General features: G+C 43.2%; 1 protein-coding gene across 3 annotated transcripts in view; it reads left to right on the forward strand.

Moving 5' to 3' along the window:
• The first annotated feature begins 353 nt into the window (after positions 1–353).
• Positions 354–18,223, forward strand: part of eif2b3 (eukaryotic translation initiation factor 2B, subunit 3 gamma) — a 167,601-nt gene continuing 149,731 nt past the window's right edge. The window contains exons 1-3 of one of the 3 annotated variants that reach the window (XM_068036980.1): positions 354–665; positions 5,182–5,235; positions 6,104–6,262. In XM_068036980.1, coding sequence (XP_067893081.1) covers positions 5,190–5,235; positions 6,104–6,262 — 205 coding nt within the window. In that variant the 5' untranslated portion in view covers positions 354–665; positions 5,182–5,189. Of the gene's footprint in view, positions 666–802; positions 953–5,181; positions 5,236–6,103; positions 6,263–18,223 lie in introns of those variants that run through there. The other 2 variants (XM_068036981.1, XM_068036982.1) reach the window with 2 other exon arrangements.

The following is an 18,223-nucleotide window of genomic DNA, read 5'->3' on the forward strand; positions in this document are numbered from 1 at the left end:
TGAGAAAATAATAGCGCAAGGACAGAGGACGTGTATTTAGAGTGGGTGAATTCAGAGCTAAATCAGGTACAGAAAGAGAAATAAAGACAGGGAAAGAAAGATTAGATTAGAAGAGAGAGGGAAAAGAGAGAAAATGAAAAAGTAAAAAAAAATACATTCTTAAAATCACTAACGACAATTAAAACCTGAAGGAATGAGACTGCCCAAACCTGAAAAAAGCCTGAAATTCAGTGAAATTGAAAGAATTTTAACGACAGTAACCTTGAAGGGGTGGCCTTGGTCATAGCGTTTGTAACAGGGTCTTTTAGATGTGCCTTGGTTTGTTTTTCAGTTGTGGAGTGAGCCACAGCGGGTGCTCTGTAAGATGCCATCCTTGCAGTGAGAGGCTCTGGGTATCTCGGAACCTTGTTCTCCGGGAACAGTTGCCCAGTTTCAAGGCGGACACGATTCACCTGAACACCAAGCGCACATGTTGGATCAGCAGCGGCCGCGCCTGTTTTAAACCGTTTCAAAATCCAATATTCACACTCTCACTGAAGAGCCATCCCAGGTCGCGGGGTTTCTGTGGCTGTGTGGCCCGAGCCGGGCTGCTTTGCGACAACCCGGAGGTGCCTCTGCCTTATTCTGGTAGGCGAGCGAGGAGGCGCCATAGAAACGGCGAGAAGGTAAAGCGGGGCCGCCGAGCCCGGGTGGGGGAAGGGAGGCGGCGGCAGCAGCAGCAACGGCTGCCGAGCCCGGGTGTGGGGAGGAGGGGGAGGAGGCGGCAGCAACGGCCACGGAGCCTGGTTGGGGGAAAGGAGGCGGCGGCGGCAACGGCTGCCGAGCCCGGGTGGGGGAAGGGAGGAGGCAACGGCTACCGAGCCCGGCTTAAGTCTGGAGAGAAGGGTCTGAGCCTCAAACTCGAGCCCTGGAATCGAGAAGGAGGGGAAGTCGGGGTGGCCCTGAACACCCGGTAGTAAATCATCACCGAGCATAAATAATATAAACTAAAGCTGAAACAGGAATCAAATCATTTAACTTTTTTTTGTGATTAACCATAAAATAACGTCTATATAATCTGTGGCACGTGATCAGTATGATAATATCACAAAACTATAGGAAAGTGAGTAATAGTTTCCTATATACGTAAATAAAAGCAAGAAATCTAAAACACGTTAGCTTTATCTACAAAGAATTATCGTGGCATTAATAAGTTCTGACATTTCTCTACATAAAATAGACTACAGCCACTGTTAAACAGTGTTTGTTGCTTTTATGCTGCATAATAATTGGTATAGAGGACTGATATTGAAGGTAAAAACAAGAAATGCTGGAAATACTCAGCAGGTCTGGCAGCATCTGTGCAGAGAGAAGCAGAGTTAACGTTTCAGGTCAGAGACCCTTCTTCAGAACTGGCAAATATTAAAAAGTAAAAGGTTTTAAGCAAGTAAAGTGGGGGTGGGCAAGAGATAACAAAGGTGAAGGTGTTGATGGTATGCTGAAAGACAAAGCATTAGTACAGATACGGTGTGAATGACTGGAAAGCACAGAGCACTCCAAGCACAAACATAAAAAAAAATAAAAACAGTGGGTAAGCACAGTGGAAGCAAACTAAACAAACTGAAAAACCTAAAATAAAATAACCAAATAAAAAAGGAAAACGAAAAAATAACTAAGCATAAAAAGGGGCACCCATCATGCTCTGAAATTATTGAACTCAATATTCAGTCCGGCCGGCTGTAGTGTGCCTAATCGGTAAATGAGAATCTGTTCTTCGAGCTTGCTTGCGTTGATGTTTGTTGAAACACTGCAGCAATCCCAGGACAGAGATGTGAGCATGAGATCGGGGGGATGCGGGGGGGAGGGGGTGGGGGGCAGCAACCGGAAGCTCAGTGACATGCTAATGGATTGAGCGGAGGTGTTCTGCAAAGCGGTCACTCAATGTGCGTTTGGTCTCCCCAATGTAGAGGAGACATCATTGTGAGCAGTGAATACAGTGCACTAAATTGAAAGAAGTACAAGAAGTAAATTGCTGTTTCACCTGAAAGGAGTATTTGGGGTCTGGGATAGTGAGGAGAGGGGAGGTAAATGGGCAGGTATTACACCTCCTGCAATTGCAGGGGAAGGTGCCGTGGGAAGGGGACGAGGTGGTGGGGGTAATGGAGGAGTGGACGAGGGTGTTGTGGAGGGAACGATCCCTTCGGCTGACGGGAAGGGAGAGGAAGATGCGTTTGCTAGTGGCATCACGCTGGAAGTGGCAGGGGATGATCCTTTCGATCTGGAGGCTGGTGGGGTGGAAAGTGAGGACAAGGGGAACCCTGTCGCTGTTCTGGGAGGGAGGGGAAGGGGTGTGGGTGGAGGTGCGGGAAATGGGCTGGACACAGTTGAGGGCCCTGTCAACCACAGTGGGGGGGGGAATCCTCGGTTAAGGAAAAAGGAAGACATATCGAATGCACTGTCGTGGAAGGTAGCTCAGAGCAGATGCGTCGGAGCCGGTGAAACTGGGAGAATGGAATGGAGTCCTTACAGGAGGCAGGGTGTGAAAAAGTGCAGTTGTGGGAGTCGGTGGGCTTATAATGAATATTTTTGTGGGATATGTCGAACATTCGTTGTTCCAGTCCTATTCAGGCCCCCGCCCCCAACTCTTTTTCCAGTACATTGATGACTGTATTGGTGCCGTTTCCTGCTCCCGCCCGGAACTAGAAAACTTTATTAACTTTGCTTCTAATTTCCACCCTTCTCTCACCTTCACGTGGTCCATCTCTGACACTTCCCTTCCCTTCCTTGACTTCTCTGTTTCCATCTCTGGGGATAGGCTGTCTACGAATATTCCATTCTCCCAGTTTCTCCGTCTCCAACGCGTCTGCTCTGATGATGCAACCTTCCACGACAATGCTTCCCATATGTCTTCCTTTTTCCTTAACCGAGTGAAGGGTGATGGGGCATGCACAAAAGGCTAGAGTTGAAGAACTAAAAGTTGGGGGAGAGAATGTAACATTAGAGGAAGTTTTATCACCAAGATATCTTCACTGTTTTCCTCCCTCCGCCTCTGCACCAAGTGACTTCTCATTCTCCGTGATTTCAATCTCCATCTCAATGCATCATTTTCTCTCTGCTCTGAGTTCACAGCCCTTTTATCCTCCCTAAATCTCTCCTTGCATGTAAACTCCCCAACAGCCACCCCGTCGACCTTGCCATCTCACATGGTCTTGCTAGTACCATTGTATCAATTACAGATAACGCCACTCTGACCATTTCCTTGTATTACTTTCCACCCACTTCCCCCTTCCGTGCCCCAGGTCTATCTCATAATGTATCTGTCGCTGGAAAAAACTATCTCCTATTTGCTTACAATTGCACTTTCAACATCTCAACCACCTAGCCTTTGGCCCTCTGCGCTACAACATTTCTGCAGCTACTGATTTGCTCAACTGCACCCTCGCCCCACCTTTGATGCCCTAGACCCCAATAAAAAGACCAGTCTCTCTCACCCTGGCCATTCTTCAGGTATGGCCCTCATCCCCATTCCCTTAAGTCCAAGGAACGCAGACTTGAAGGATATGGCGGACAACTGGTTTAGCCATCCACTGCCAGACCAGGCTGGACCTCTTAAAATACAAGCGCGTCCCACTGTCATCTGCTAAAACTGCTCGCTATTCCATGATCATCTTGGAGTGCAAATATAACCCCCAGCTTCTTTTCTGTACTGCAAACCATCTTCTTAAACCCCTTTCCCCTGTTCCCTCCATCCTCACCTCCATCAATAAGGGCAAGGAACTTTTGCTTTGTTATTGAGATCGAGACCATCCAATTAGCTGCCACTGCCGCGCCCTTCCCTTCCGCTAGCCCACCTGGCCAAACTTCCTATAATGCTCCCTCCTGCCCTAGTCCTGAACTCGCAGCTTTCTCAAGTTTCTCTCCCATCTCCTCTCATGCCTTCTCTGAGCTCATCTTGTCCGTGAGACCCACCTGCTGTTCCCTCGATCCTATTCCCACTAAACAGCTGATCGCCCAAATCTCCTCCAGGTCCCTAAGTTAGCTGATATTGTAAAAGGTGTTCTCACTTCAGGTGTTGACCCTCCTCTGAATCTGACATCAACCCTCAGAAAAACAATCTTGACCCCACTGCCCTTGCAAACTGCTGTCTCATCTCCAACCTCCCTTTCCTCTCCAAAGCCTTTGAACATGTCACCTCCCAAATTAATTCCCACCTTTCTCAGAACTCCATGTTTGAATACCTCCAATCAGGTTTCAGCGCCTGCCACAGTACTGAAACAGCTCTTATCAAAGTCACAAATGACGTCCTATGTGACTGTGGCAAAAGGTAAACTTTCCCTCCTCGGCCTTCTCGTCCTGTCTGCAGCCTTTGACATGGTTGATTCCACCATCCTTCTCCAATATCTTTCCACTGTCATCCAGCTGAGTGGGACTACTCTCACTTAGTTCCATTCTTGCCATCTAATCGTAGCTGGAGAATCACTTGCAATAGCTTCTCTTCCTGCTCCCATAGTGTTAACCTCAGGTATCCCCAAGGATCTATCTTTGGTCCCCTCCTATTTCTCATCTACATGTTGCTCCTTGGTGACATCATCCGAAAGCACAGTGTTAGTTTTCACATGTATGCTGATGACATCCAGCTCCACCTTGCCACTACTCTCGACTCCTCCACTGTTGCTAAATTATCAGCCTGCTTATCTGACATCCAGTACTGGATAAGCAGAAATTTCCTCTTAATTAAATATTGGGAAGACTGAAGCCATTGTTTTCAGTCCCCGCTGCAAACTCTGTTCCCTAGCTATTGACTCCACTCTTCTCTCTGACAACAGTATGAGATTAAGCCAGTCTGTTTGTAACCTAGGTGTCATATTTGACCCTGAGATGAGCTTCCGACCTCATAGTCGTGCCATCGCTACGATCACCTATTTCCATCTCGATAACATCACCTGACTTCACCCAGTCTCAGCTCATCTGTTGCTGAATCCCTCATTCATGCCTTTATTCCTCTAGACTTGACAATTCCAACATACTCCTGGCTGGTCTCCCACATTCTACTCTCAGTAAACTAGAGGTCATCCAAACCTCTGCTGCCTGTGTCTTAACTCACACTGAGTTCCCTTCCCCTATCATCCCTGTGTTCACCGACTTAGGTTGGCTCCCGGTCAAGCAAGGTCTTGGTTTTAAAATTCTTATCCTTGTTTTCAGATCCCTCCATGGCCTCTATCTCTGTAATCTCCTCTGACCCCACAGCCCTCCAAGGTAACTACATTGCTCTAATTCTGGCCTTTTGTGCAACCCTGATTTTAATCGCTGTACTGTTGGTCGCCACACCTTCGGTTGCCGAGGTCCCAAGCTCTGGAATACCTTCCCTACACCTCTTTGACATTCCATCTCACTTTCCTCCTTTAAGACATTCCTTAAAACCTACTTCTTTGACCAAGCTTTTGGTCATCTGACCTAATAACCCCCTTTGTGGCTCAGTGTCATACTTTGTTTTATAATGCTTCCGTAAAGTGCCTTGGGATGTTTTATTACGTTACAGGTGCTTGTTGAAGGTGCAGAATTAGGGTATAACACAACTGTGTTGGGATTTGAAATTGAAGATTTAACCCCAATGTGAGGGAGGGCAAGGAGCCAGTGTGCAATAGAAATGAGGCTTGAGGGGGTATGGCATGTAATGTGAGGTATGATGCAGAGAACTGTGTTCTGGACACTTGGAATTAATTGAGGGTGCAGGGAAGGACACTGGAGAAATTGAGTTAAGATGGTGCAAGTGGGGATAATTATTTTGGGGGTGATTTGGTTTGGAGGTGAGTGAAGTTGCAGAGGTGAAAGTAAGCAGTTTTGGCGATGTTTAAGTTCTGGAATATGAAAGTCAGCAATAGGTTGGAAAAAAAATGCCAAGGTTTTGCCAGACCTGATTTAAGTCAGAATGAATGGCTGATGAAAGGATGCAGTTACTGGCTGGTGTCATGATGTTTTTGATGGTCATGTGAATATTGTACCATTCCCATAGTTGAGATTTTTCACCTTTTCATGAGGCATAGAATGGACTCATAAATTGAATGTCTCAATTAACCTTCAGTACATTGAAAGCTGATATGTGTATTAAATATGTATTTTATAGAAAACCATAAGATGGAGTTCCAGGCAGTATTGATGGCAGCCGGTGGGGGCTCCCGCATGATGGATCTTACCTCCAATATTCCAAAGCCCCTCCTGCTGGTTGGAAACAAACCACTGATATGGTATCCTCTGAATCTTATGGAAAGACTTGGGTTTGAAGGTAAGCACTGTCTCCTGCACTTAGAGGTAGCTACAAGGAATGGTAAACCATGTATAAATCCAAAATAGCTTGTTGTTCGCTATCAATATCACATTTGCCATCCTCCCTTGGGTTCCTGCCTATTGATGTTTCAATGGAGCAGGCACATGAGCGATACAGGGCACAGTGGTTCTCTTGTTTTACATCTGCTCCATTGAATTGGATCAGTTGTTTTTAGAGACTTATTGTAGTCTTTGCTAAAACGTGGTTACCTCTGAAGAGGGTCTGCACCTGAAATCCCAACTTCTCTGTTCTTTTCTAAATTAACTAGCATCAAATAGTAAATGAGCAAAAGTATTTTCTTTTTAGAGAGACACAACTAATAAAGAACTAAACCTTAAATAAAAACAAAGAAAGTGTATAAATTTACCTCTGTCACTGTGCATGCCAGTCTGTGTGGTGCCTAATGGTCGCAGTCTGTTAAAATCCTGCAGCACCTGGTGGTCTCCCACATAAGTACTAACCAAGCCTAAACCTGCTCGGCTTCTGAGAAGAAAAAGGATAGGGCACCTTTTTTAATTGGATTTACTCAACACTGAACACATTTACAACATCTTGATCACTCCTTGCATCATTCCTTTATGGGGTTTTAGCTACAGATATTAATGCCATCGTTGAAGCCATTAACACTATTGTCATGCAGACCCCCACCTGACAAGAATGAGGCATATTAATTTTGTCATATGAACATTGATTTTAAACTGTTGCTGGAGTGAAGAAATGACTTGTTTTGAAGATCGCCAGACACTGGGCTGGGAGGACATTTGCATACTAAGAGACGCTGCTTATGAAGACAAAGGACTATTCCCTGCTCCAATGAACCCAAATGGATTTTGATCACCAGACATTGAAGGTGTAAGGAAGTGCTCAGGTAATACAATCCACAAACCTTGCAGGAGAGACTGTTCCAAATAAGGAGCTAGTCACATGACTAACCTGCTGGGCAACCTGGGGTTTTTTGAATAGTGCCACACAGAAAGGCAGAAGGCAGCTTGCAATTGAAGCTGGAACAAAGAAGCCTCTCTCCTGGTTGTCTCTCTCACTTTCTCCCAAGCCACCAGATCCACGGAAGCCACATAAACCTCGAGAGAAAAGACTCTGACCTTGAAACAAGTTGAAGCGTGAACTGGGCCCCAATGAATTGCAAGACTTACCAGCAACCAAAGACTCCACATTGAACTTAAAGGACTGTAACTACCAGATTTTGCCTCAAACTTTTCCCCTTTATTCCTTCTACTTTTTCTGTCTCCATCTGCATGTATGTTTATCGAGTATGCATGCTAGAGTGGTCGCTTCGCATATTCGTAGTCGTTAATCGGATTAGAGTTTAAGATAAATAAACTCCTACCTTTCTTGTTTAAATCTAAGGAAACCTGTTTGATTTATTTGCCTTACAATTGGAGCAGCGAACAAGGAATCACTGAGGTGCGAGCTAAAAACAGTGTTTCTAAAATTACACCCTGTTACGGTTAAACCAGGGAAAGGCTGAGAGGGAACCCCTAGATCCCTTCTCACCTGGTTGCAACACTATTGTCGTTATTCTGTCAGAGCATCATGGAAGTTGTACACAGATGCTGGCTGTGCTGCTGTGAGTTTAATGTTTTTTAAGCATATAAGAACATGAGAAATAGGAGCAGGCATAGGTTTTGGCAGATCTACATCAACTTCACTTTCCTGCGCTGTCCCCATATCCTTTGATTTCCCTTCGTGCCCAATATTCTTTCGATCAGTATTTGCAGTATTTTGCTTTCTATATGTGTAGTTTTTTGCTCTTTCTCCCAGCATTTCTGAGCATGGCTCCAGTGTTTCCTTTTACCTCTTGTTTCCAGGTTATTTTTCACTAGGTCTGTTATTCGCCTTTATTCCCAATCTTGAAATTTGTGGGTATTATCTTTACTGTTAGTACAGATTTTTCTAGTGCCACTTCCAAGTGTTTGTTTCTTAGTGCACTTTCTGATTATTACTGATTTTTTTTTGTCTTTTTCCCACTTTCTCTTTCAATCACTAAAAGTTCCTGTATTTTTCAGTCCCAAGACTCCCATCCACAACATAAGTATGATTTTTACCTTTCCTCATTAACATGTCCTTTGCTATTTTCTTCATTGTTACTGTCCCTAATTCCTCCTTTCCTGCTCAGACCATATCACTCTAATCTCTTATATGCACACCTCATCACCAGATTCTGAAACATTTCCACCAGTCACCACCACAACTTCTTTTCTGCTTACTACATACCAACTTTTTCATAGCCCAACTGTTTCTTCCTCTTTCCTAACATTTCATACATTCAGCATAACTTCCAAAATTACCATCCCCAATTGTCACATTCAACTTCGTACTTCCATTCAAATCATGACAGAAACTGACATACAAATACTAAATCTTATTGAAGAAAAATTTTTGAGGCATTGCTTATCCTCTCAATTAGAAACACCATTCTTGAACAGTTTCTATGGCTTGCCTTGAAGTGTGATATTTCTCAGTTTTCAGCCTTGACTTTCTGCATCTTACATTGCTTATTGCTTTTAGTGAAGTCGGGTGGTTCTGGCAGTTGAGGCTCCATTAGCTTCTACAAATCAAAGAATGACTCTGATCAGAAGACAGTTGTTCTGGGATAATTTTCCCACAGCTATTTGAGACAAATACTTGAGTATAGAATCTGCATGACTTTACAGGCTGCCTTGCTTAGCCCACGAGATAACTCAGTATGTGATTTTGTCGGCTGTGTTATGAACAGTATGCAGGTATGCCAGATCATGTTTATGATCCAAATTCAAATGGCAATCATAAGAACATAAGAAATAGGAGCAGGAGTAGGCCAGTCAGCCTTTCGAGCCCGCTCCACCATTCAATAAGATCATGGTTGATCTACTTCAACACCATTTTCCTGTACTATCCCCGTATCCCTTGATGTTTTTAATGTGTAGAAATCTATCGATCTCTGTCTTGAACATACTCAACGACTGAACCTCCACAGCCCTCTGAGGCGAGAATTCCAAAGATTCACCACCCTCTAAGTGAAGAATTCCTCCTCATGTCAGTCCTAAATGGCCTGCTCCTTATTCTGAGACTGTGTTCCCTGGTTCTGGACTCCCCAGCCAGGGGAAACATCCTTCCTGCATCTACCCTGTCGAGCCATGTACGAATTATGTATGTTTGAATGAGATCACCTCTCATTCTTCTAAACTCCAGAGAATAAAGGCCCAGTCTTATTTAATCTTTTCTCATAGGACAAGCTCACTCCATCCCAGGAATTAGTTTGGTTAACCTTCATTGCACTCCCTCTATGGCAAGTATATATTTCCTTAGGTAAGGAGACCAAAACTGCACACAGTACTCCAGGTGCCATCTCACCAAGGCTCTACATAATTGCAGTAAGACATCTTTACTCCTATACTCAATCCTTTTGTAATAAAGGCCAACATACCATTTGTGCTCTTAATTGCTTGCTGTACCTGCATGTTAGCTTTCAGTGACTCATGAACAAGGACACCCAAATCCCTTTGAAGGTCAACACTTCCCAGCCTCTCAGCATTTAAAAAATACTCTGTATTTCTGTTTTTCCTGCCAAACTGGATAACCTCACATTTCTCCACATTGTATTCCATCTGCCAAATTTTTGCCCACTTGCTTAGCCTCTCCAAATCCCCTTGAAGCATCTTTGCATCCTCCTCACAACTTCCATTTCCACCTAATTTTGTGTCGTCTGCAAACTTGGAAATGTTATATTTAATCCCCGCATCCAAATCATTGATATAGATTGTGAATAGCTGGGGCCCAAGCACTGATCCTTGCAGTACCCCACTAGTCAGAACCTGCCAACCTGAAAATGACCCATTTATTTCTACCCAGTTTTCTGTCCATTAACCAGTTCTCAAACCATGCTAGTATATTTCTCCACACCGCCCCCCCCCCCCTCCACAACCCCATGTGCTCTAATTTTGTTTAATAATCTCTTGTGTGGGACCTTATCAAAAGCTTTCTGAAAATCTAAATGTACCACATCCACCAGTTCCCCCTTATCTATTCTGCTAGTTACATTTCTCAAAAAAACTCCAACTGGTTTGTTAAATATGATTTTCCCTTTCATAAATCCATGTTGACTTTGCCCAATCATACCGTTATTTTTTAAGTGTCCTGTTATCACATCCTTTATTACAGATACTAGCATTTTCCCTATGACTGACATTAGTCTAACAGGTCTGTAATTCCCCGTTTTCTTGCTCCTTTTTTAAATAGTGGGGTTACATTTGCCACTTTCCAATCTGTAGAAACCATTCCAGTGTCTATAGAAATTTGAAAGATGACCACCAATGCATCTACTATCTCTACAGCCACCTCTTTCAACACTCTGGGATATAGATCATCAGGTCCAGAGGATTTATCTACGTTAAGTCCCACTAATTTCTCTAATACTTTCTTTTTTTACTATTAGTATCTTGCAGTTCCTCCTTTACTTGAGTCCCTTGATCCTCCATTATTTCTGGGATGTTTTTAGTTTTTTTCCTCCGTGAAGATAGACACTAATTATTTGTTTAGTTTCTCTGCCATTTTCTTCTTCCCCATCATAAATTTTCCTGACTCTGCTTGTAATGGACCCACATTTGTTTTTGCTAATTTTTTCCTTTTTACATACCGATAGAAACTTTTACAGTCCATTTTTATGTTTCTCATTAGTTTATTCTCATATTCTGTTTTCCCTTTCTTAATTTTTTTCTTGGTCCTCCTGTGCAGAATTATAAAATGCTGCCAATCCTTAGGCTTACCATTTTTTTGGCAACCTTATATACCTCTTCCTTTGATCAAATACAATCCTTGATTTTTTTCGTTAGCCACGTTTGGAACACTTCCCTTGCTGGGTTTTTGTGCATTCAAAGAATGTATTTTTGTTGCAAACTATGTATTAGTTCTTTAAATGTTAGTCATTGTCTGTCTACCGTCATAGCTTTTAAAGTAGTTTCTCAATCCACCATAGCCAATTTGCCCCTCGTACCTACATCGTTTCCTTTGTTTAGGTTTAAGACCTAGTTTCTGATTGAACTACATCACTTTTAAACTTAATGTAAAATTCTATCATATGATGGTTACTCTTCCTTAAAAGATCCTTTTACAAGATTATTAATTAGCCTTTTTTCATTACACAAAACTAGATCTAAAATAGCCTGTTCCGTGGTTGATTCCTCAACAGATGCTCTAGAAAACCGTCTCGCGTACATTCCAAGAATTCATCCTCCACAACATTAGTACTAATTAGTTTTACCAAGTCTATATGTAGATTGAAATCCCCCATGATTACTGTATTACCCTTGTTATTATTTGCTTATTTGTTTATCTGCAAAAATTGCAAAGGGGAAAACACCAGACCTCAGCACCATGGGAACACCTGCGACATTGTATGAAGAGGAGAGCTACCATCATGGTCTGCCCAACTAATCGGAATAACAAATTATTTACCCTTTACTTGCTGCTTAGAGACCACATAAAGCACGTAGGTGCTTTTACATGAGCGCTGTACAAACGTTAACTGTTCTACATGGCTCAGAAGTCAGCTAATGGTCCAATCACAAAGCGAAAACGAGGCTGTTGATTGTCCAGCCACTTGATTCAAAGATGTGTTTGATTATTCTATCACTGACTTCCCTTCTACCATCACTGTTGATCTACTTTAAGCAGCACTAAATCCCTTCCCTTGTACTCAATCCTCTTTTAAAATGGCTTATGCTTTCGAAGTACTGGCCAGTGGCAGCCTGGAAACAAACATTGTGCAACTCCCGCTGTGTCTGCGTGGGTTTCCTCCGGGTGCTCCGGTTTCCTCCCACATGCCAAAGACTTGCAGGTTGATGGGTAAATTGGCCATTATAAATTGCCCCTAGTATAGGTAAGTGGTAGGGAATATAGGGACAGGTGGGGATTGCGGTAGGAATATGGGATTTATGTAGGATTAGTATAAATGGGTGGTTGATGGTCGGCACAGACTCGGTGGGCCGAAGGGCCTGTTTCAGTGCTGTATCTCTAAACTAAACTAAACATCATGGTGTACGAGAACCATTAAACCACAAAGGTAAGTCAAGATAATCTGCTCATGTACTTGACAAATTAGTGAAAGTTATTCATCTATAATAATTAATCCTAAAAACATCTCAGGAAACTTCATCACACGGTTCATTTTAAAATTTTGATTTGTCTCACAAAAACCTTATTTAATCACATTAAGAGCTTACCCCAATCTTCTCTTCAATAAGTTGTCTAGCATAATCAGTCTGTTGAGTTGATCCATGAATAATAAACATTTTAAAGTTGGGATCAGCATTTGGAGGTGGATTTCTCTGAACTCTATCTATGCTGCTGACTGTTGGCTAATTGTCTTTACAGTCTCACCACCTTTAAGAACCAGAGCCATAGATAAATTGCACGTTACTCAAAAAATACACAGCCTTGGCCATTGGGATGTAGAACATCAAAGGAGCTCTGGCAATCAATAAATTATAAATTCAGACAAAAATCCCATCCTGTGTGCTGTTGCATTTCACTATATTGTATTAATCCACAGATGAATTTAAAATATCTAACTTCATAGTTATTCAGTTTTTAAATATGTTTTTATAATTAAATAAAAGCTCAACCATTCTAGTCACATTAGTGGTCTCCTGCTTGCAAGGGTGATGATGCCTAGTAACACCCTAAGTTATTACAGATGACGCTTTGATTGTATGTAAGTAGACCAGAAATCTACCCGCATTAATTTTGATTCAGCAAGCCAGAAGTTCATGATGACACAAGCTTCAACAATTTAACGCACAAGTCCTTTTTTTAAAAAAAAAATGAAGTTAGCATTGCTGGGGGAAGGGAGACAGGAGTGTTATAAATCACATTAGAGTACAATAACACTCAATTGCTATGCACATACTCCATGTTAGAACTAAGGCTGCACTGTAGAGAATTTGTTGCTCGTGACAATTGAATCAAGCTTGTTATGTACGGCATTATTCCAGAGTATTTTACATTTGTCCATGTACTGGTGTCTTTCTTGTAAGTGGTTTCCCAGAGGTGCTTTTGATACTGTAGACATTCCTGTTTATCAAAGTCACATGTTATAAAGTTACACTTCTATCTGAATTGAAAGTATCTGTCATGCAGATTATGTCCAGAATTGCATTTTTGTTTGGTCAAAATGACCTTGACTAGAAAAGAATTGGGAATTAGGTTAAGCCTGATTAAGTCCATCCTTTAGCAGAATTTGCTGTCAGAGGGCGATATCATCATTTCAGCAGCATAAACCCACATGAAAATTCGATGATGTAGACTTGAACAGCATCTCCCATGGATGAAACCACACAAAACACTGAGAAACATTATACATATTTATACTGAGCCAGTTTTCCTCTACAGAATAATATTGTGCTTTTTGTAATTGCAAGCAGAGTTCCCTCCGCATTGCCCACAGAGAGTCAGAACTTGTGGTGTTGTAATGAAGAATTTCGGAATGTGGAAGTGGGGAGGGGTACACATCACCATTTCAAGAATTTGGAAAGACATTTGAAATAAATCTCCTCGGAGCCAATGCTTTTGAGTGTATTTTGACTGGTTCCTGGAAAGTACTATTGACTTTACCCACATGTAGGGAAATACTGCATTTACATAAATAAATCTCTTAAGACGGAAGTGTAGCTCCTTCCTTACCTTTTACTATTTATCCGTTTAAGGTGTGGATCTTTATAGCAATGGCTAAAATTTTATAAAACTTATTTGCCTCTTTATTAAATATTTCTGCAGCATAATATTAGAAATAGATTCTACTTGATATTTGTTAAAATCAGTAAGTTTTATTCAGAACCTACCTCATAACTTGAATAATAGTAGATCCGTCCAGAACTAGATCTTGTTTTTAAGAATAATGGTTGATTTTGAGTTCTGAGATAAATAAAAGAATGCCACTAGTGTCTGAGGAATACATTGCAAAATATGAAAACCTGCTCTAAGTTCGTTCACGCTTGTCAGTTTTTACGCAATTTGGCTGTTGTGTTTGCTTGCAAAATAAAAATGACTATGCTTTCAAAGTAATTCATTGACAGGGAAGTGCTTTGAGGTTGAAGAGGTTTCCCAGGACGTTGCCTGGTCTGGAGGGCATCAGCTATGAGGAGAGGTTGGATAAACTCGGATTGTTTTCACTGGAGTGACGGAGGTGGAGGGGCGACATGATAGAGGTTTACAAAGTTTATGAGCGGCATGGACAGAGATAGTCAGAAGCTATTTTCCAGGGTGGAAGAGTCAGTTACTAGGGGACATAGGTTGAAGGTGAGAGGGGCAAGTTTAGAGGGGATGTGCGAGGCAAGTTCTTTACACACAGGGTGGTGAGTGCCTGGAACTTGCTGCTGGGGGAGATGGTGGAAGCAGGTACGATAGGGACGTTTAAGAGGCATCTTGACAAATACATGAATAGGATGGGAATAGAGGGATATGGTCCCCGGAAGTGCAGAAGGTTTTAGTTTAGGCAGGCATCAAGAGCGGCGCAGGCTTGGAGGGCCGAATGGCCTGTTCCTGTGCTGTACTGTTCTTTGTTCATTCTGAGAATGTGAAAGGTGCTGTATAAATGCAAGCTTGTTTGTTTTCTCCTTCCTTATCTGAATTTTTTTGTCTCTGTAAATGAACATGCTGACAGTACTGAGAGGTGAGCTGATATATAGTGTACACTTTGTTTCCTTTCAAGGTTGCTTCAGAAAACATTGAATAGTTCTTGCTTTGCTTTGTTTTGACTATACAAAAGATACAACTTCAAATTACCTTAACTGATTCTTAAAAATCTCTTCCCTAAAGATTATCTGCAGTAATTCCATTGGAATAGGGTTTGGAAGGAATTTGAGGCTTAGAACAAGCCAATCCAGGAATACTCTGTGAAGTGACACCCTGTCAACAATGCTGGGTCTGCAAGCCATCAGCAAAAATACAGGGAGCCGTAGCCTAAAATTTGGAGTCCTGTCAGCAGAGCATAATGGCTCTGGTAATTCCCATGAAGTCCAGGCTGAAGTCCTTCGCACTTAGCTCTCCCATTAAAAAAATTGTGTCAAAAATTTCTGATACACACAAGGTGGTGTTTAGTTAATTTTTTTTTATGTCTGTCTTGCGTTGCAACCCTCATTTCCAGTATTTAGTTCCCAGCATAGAACTCATGATGGCGATTTTGAAAATTTAATTGGTTTGCATGTTTTTTTTAATCAGCTGGATTTTTTAGATTTATGGGTTGTTTGAATTTAGTGATCATTTTCTTCTTGCTTTCTAGTTTTGTTTGGTCCCTGTTCATTTGTGATTTGTTATTGTATGATTCTGAAATTTGGATAAATTAGGATTGAACAGGATGCAAATATTTGGATGTAGACACACAACATCGCAAGTGTGATGGAGGAAACACATTCTAGATTTAACATTTGTAGCAGATCAGAGATTTTTACTATTTCAGACCTTTGAATTTAAATATACCATATGGCGATTCCTTTATAATCATTCCAATGTCGTCTTAGGTTTTTAAAGTAGTTTTCTGTGGTGGCTGGTTCAAAGCAATGTTCCTCTGTGAGCGGATGGAACAAATCTACAATCCTGGATGGTATGTAGATGCCTTTAACAAAGGGTGCTCTTTATATTGATTGCTTAACAAATGCAGGGAGACAACAAGCCTACCAGGATGGTAGAAATAATTAATACTGATCACTTTTTTTATTTCCAAAATATACTTTATTCATAAAAATCTGGAAAAAAATATCTGACAAAACAGTTCTAAACAGCACCAAGTCAAAAAATACAAACAGTGCAAAGGAGGTCAGTTTCCTTCAATACAGGAGTGAGTTGCCTTACAACCCTTCCGTTTCATTTTTCCTGCCATATACATTTTACAGCAAACAAAGATTTTCCGGATACAGTTTGAGGGGTTTTCCATGGATCCAGCCCCTCCGTTCAGCTTGGGGGGAGCTTATAAAGTGGTCTTTTCTCATTGAGCCTTTGCTGCGGCTGCCCCAAGCTTTAGTGCGTCCCTCAGCACGTAGTCCTGGACCTTGGAATGTGCCAGTCTGCAACATTCGGTGGTGGACAACTCTTTGCGCTGGAAGACCAGCAGGTTTTGGGCAGACCAAAGGGCGTCTTTCACCAAATTGATAGTCCACCAGCAGCAGTTGATGTTTATCTCGGTGTGCGCCCCCAGGAACAGCCCGTAGAGCACAAACTCCTGTGTTGCAGAGCTGCTTGGGATGAACCTCGACAAAAGCCACTGCATCTCTTTCCACACCTGCTTTGCAAAGACACATTCCAGGAGGAGGTGGGCAACCGTCTCTTCCCCACCACAGCCACCGCGGGGGCATTGTGCGGAGGGGGTGAGACTTTGGGCGTGCAGGAAGGATCTGACGGAGAGGGCTCTTACCACCAGCCAAGCTACATCTTGATACTTGTTTGAAAGTTCTGGTGATGAGGCATTCCGCCAAATGAATTTGGCGGTCTGCTCGGGGAACCATCCAACAAGATCCACCATCTCCTTTTCCTGTAGGTCCTTGAGGACATTCCATGCAGACCACTGCCTGATGGATTGGTGATAAAAGGTGTTTTTCCACAGAAACTGTTCCACGAAAGATAAGTGGTACGGCACAGTCCAACTGGATGGAGCGTTCCGCGGCAATGTGACCAGGCCTATCCTTCGCAACTCCGGGGACAGATAGAACCTCAGCACGTAGTGACACTTGGAGTTTGCGTACTGGGGGTCTGCACACAGCTTGATGCAGCCGCACACAAAGGTAGTCATCAGGATGAGGGCGATGTTGGGTACATTTTTCCCGCCCTTATCCAGAAGTTTGAACATCGTGTCCCTCCGGACCCGGTCCATTTTGGATCCCCAGATGAAGCGGAAAATGGCTTGGGTGACCACCACAGCGCAGGAGTGGGGTGTGGGCCAGACCTGCGCCACGTACAGCAACAACGTGAGCGCCTCGCACCTGATGACCAGGTTCTTGCCCATAATGAAGAGAGATCGCTGCTCCCACATGCTCAGCTTGTGTTGTACCCTGGCTACTCCCTCCTCCCTGGTTTTGGTGCACGCCCCGGCCCTTCCGAACCATATCCCCAGCACCTTCAGGTAGTCTGACCTGACGGTGAAGGGGACAAAGGATCGGTCAGCCCAGTTCTCAAAGAACACGGCCTCGCTCTTGCCGTGGTTAACTTTGGCTCCCGAGGCCAGTTCGAACTGGTCGCAGATGCTCATCAGTCTGCACAGACAGCGGGTCCGAGCAGAAGATGGCGATGTCATCCATGTACAGGGAGGTTTTAACCTGGGTACCTCCACTGCCTGAGATTGTCACCCCTCTTATGCTCGCATCCTTCCTAATAGACTCAGCAAAGGGTTCAATACAGCAAACAAACAAGACAGGGGAGAGAGGACAGCCCTGTCTGACTCCAGATTGGATCAGGAAACTTTCTGATTCCCACCCGTTGATTGAGACTGCGCTACTGATGTTTGTGTAGAGCAGTTTGATCCAATTGCAGATTCCCTCCCCAAACCCCATTTTGGAAAGCACGTCCATCATGTAGGTGTGTGATATCCTGTCAAAAGCCTTCTCCTGGTCCAGGCTGATGAGGCAGGTGTCCACCCTCCTGTCCCATACATAGGCGATCGTATCCCTGAGTAGCACGAGACTATCCGAGATCTTCCTGCCGGGTACAGTACAGGTCTGATCAGGGTGGATCACCAACTCCAGAGCAAACGTGACTTGACTGGCCATTACTTTTGACAGAATCTCGTAGTCAGCATTAAGCAGCCAATTTCTGATTTCTGCCCTCTTCCCCCTTCTGCTTGTAGATGAGGGTGATGATGCCTTTCCTCATGGATTCTGACATGCTGCCGGCCAGCAGCATACTCTCGTATACTTCCAGCAGGCCCGGGCCGACCCA

The sequence above is a fragment of the Heterodontus francisci genome, chromosome 8, assembly GCF_036365525.1.
Source record: "Heterodontus francisci isolate sHetFra1 chromosome 8, sHetFra1.hap1, whole genome shotgun sequence".
NCBI classification, from domain to species: Eukaryota; Metazoa; Chordata; class Chondrichthyes; order Heterodontiformes; family Heterodontidae; genus Heterodontus; species Heterodontus francisci.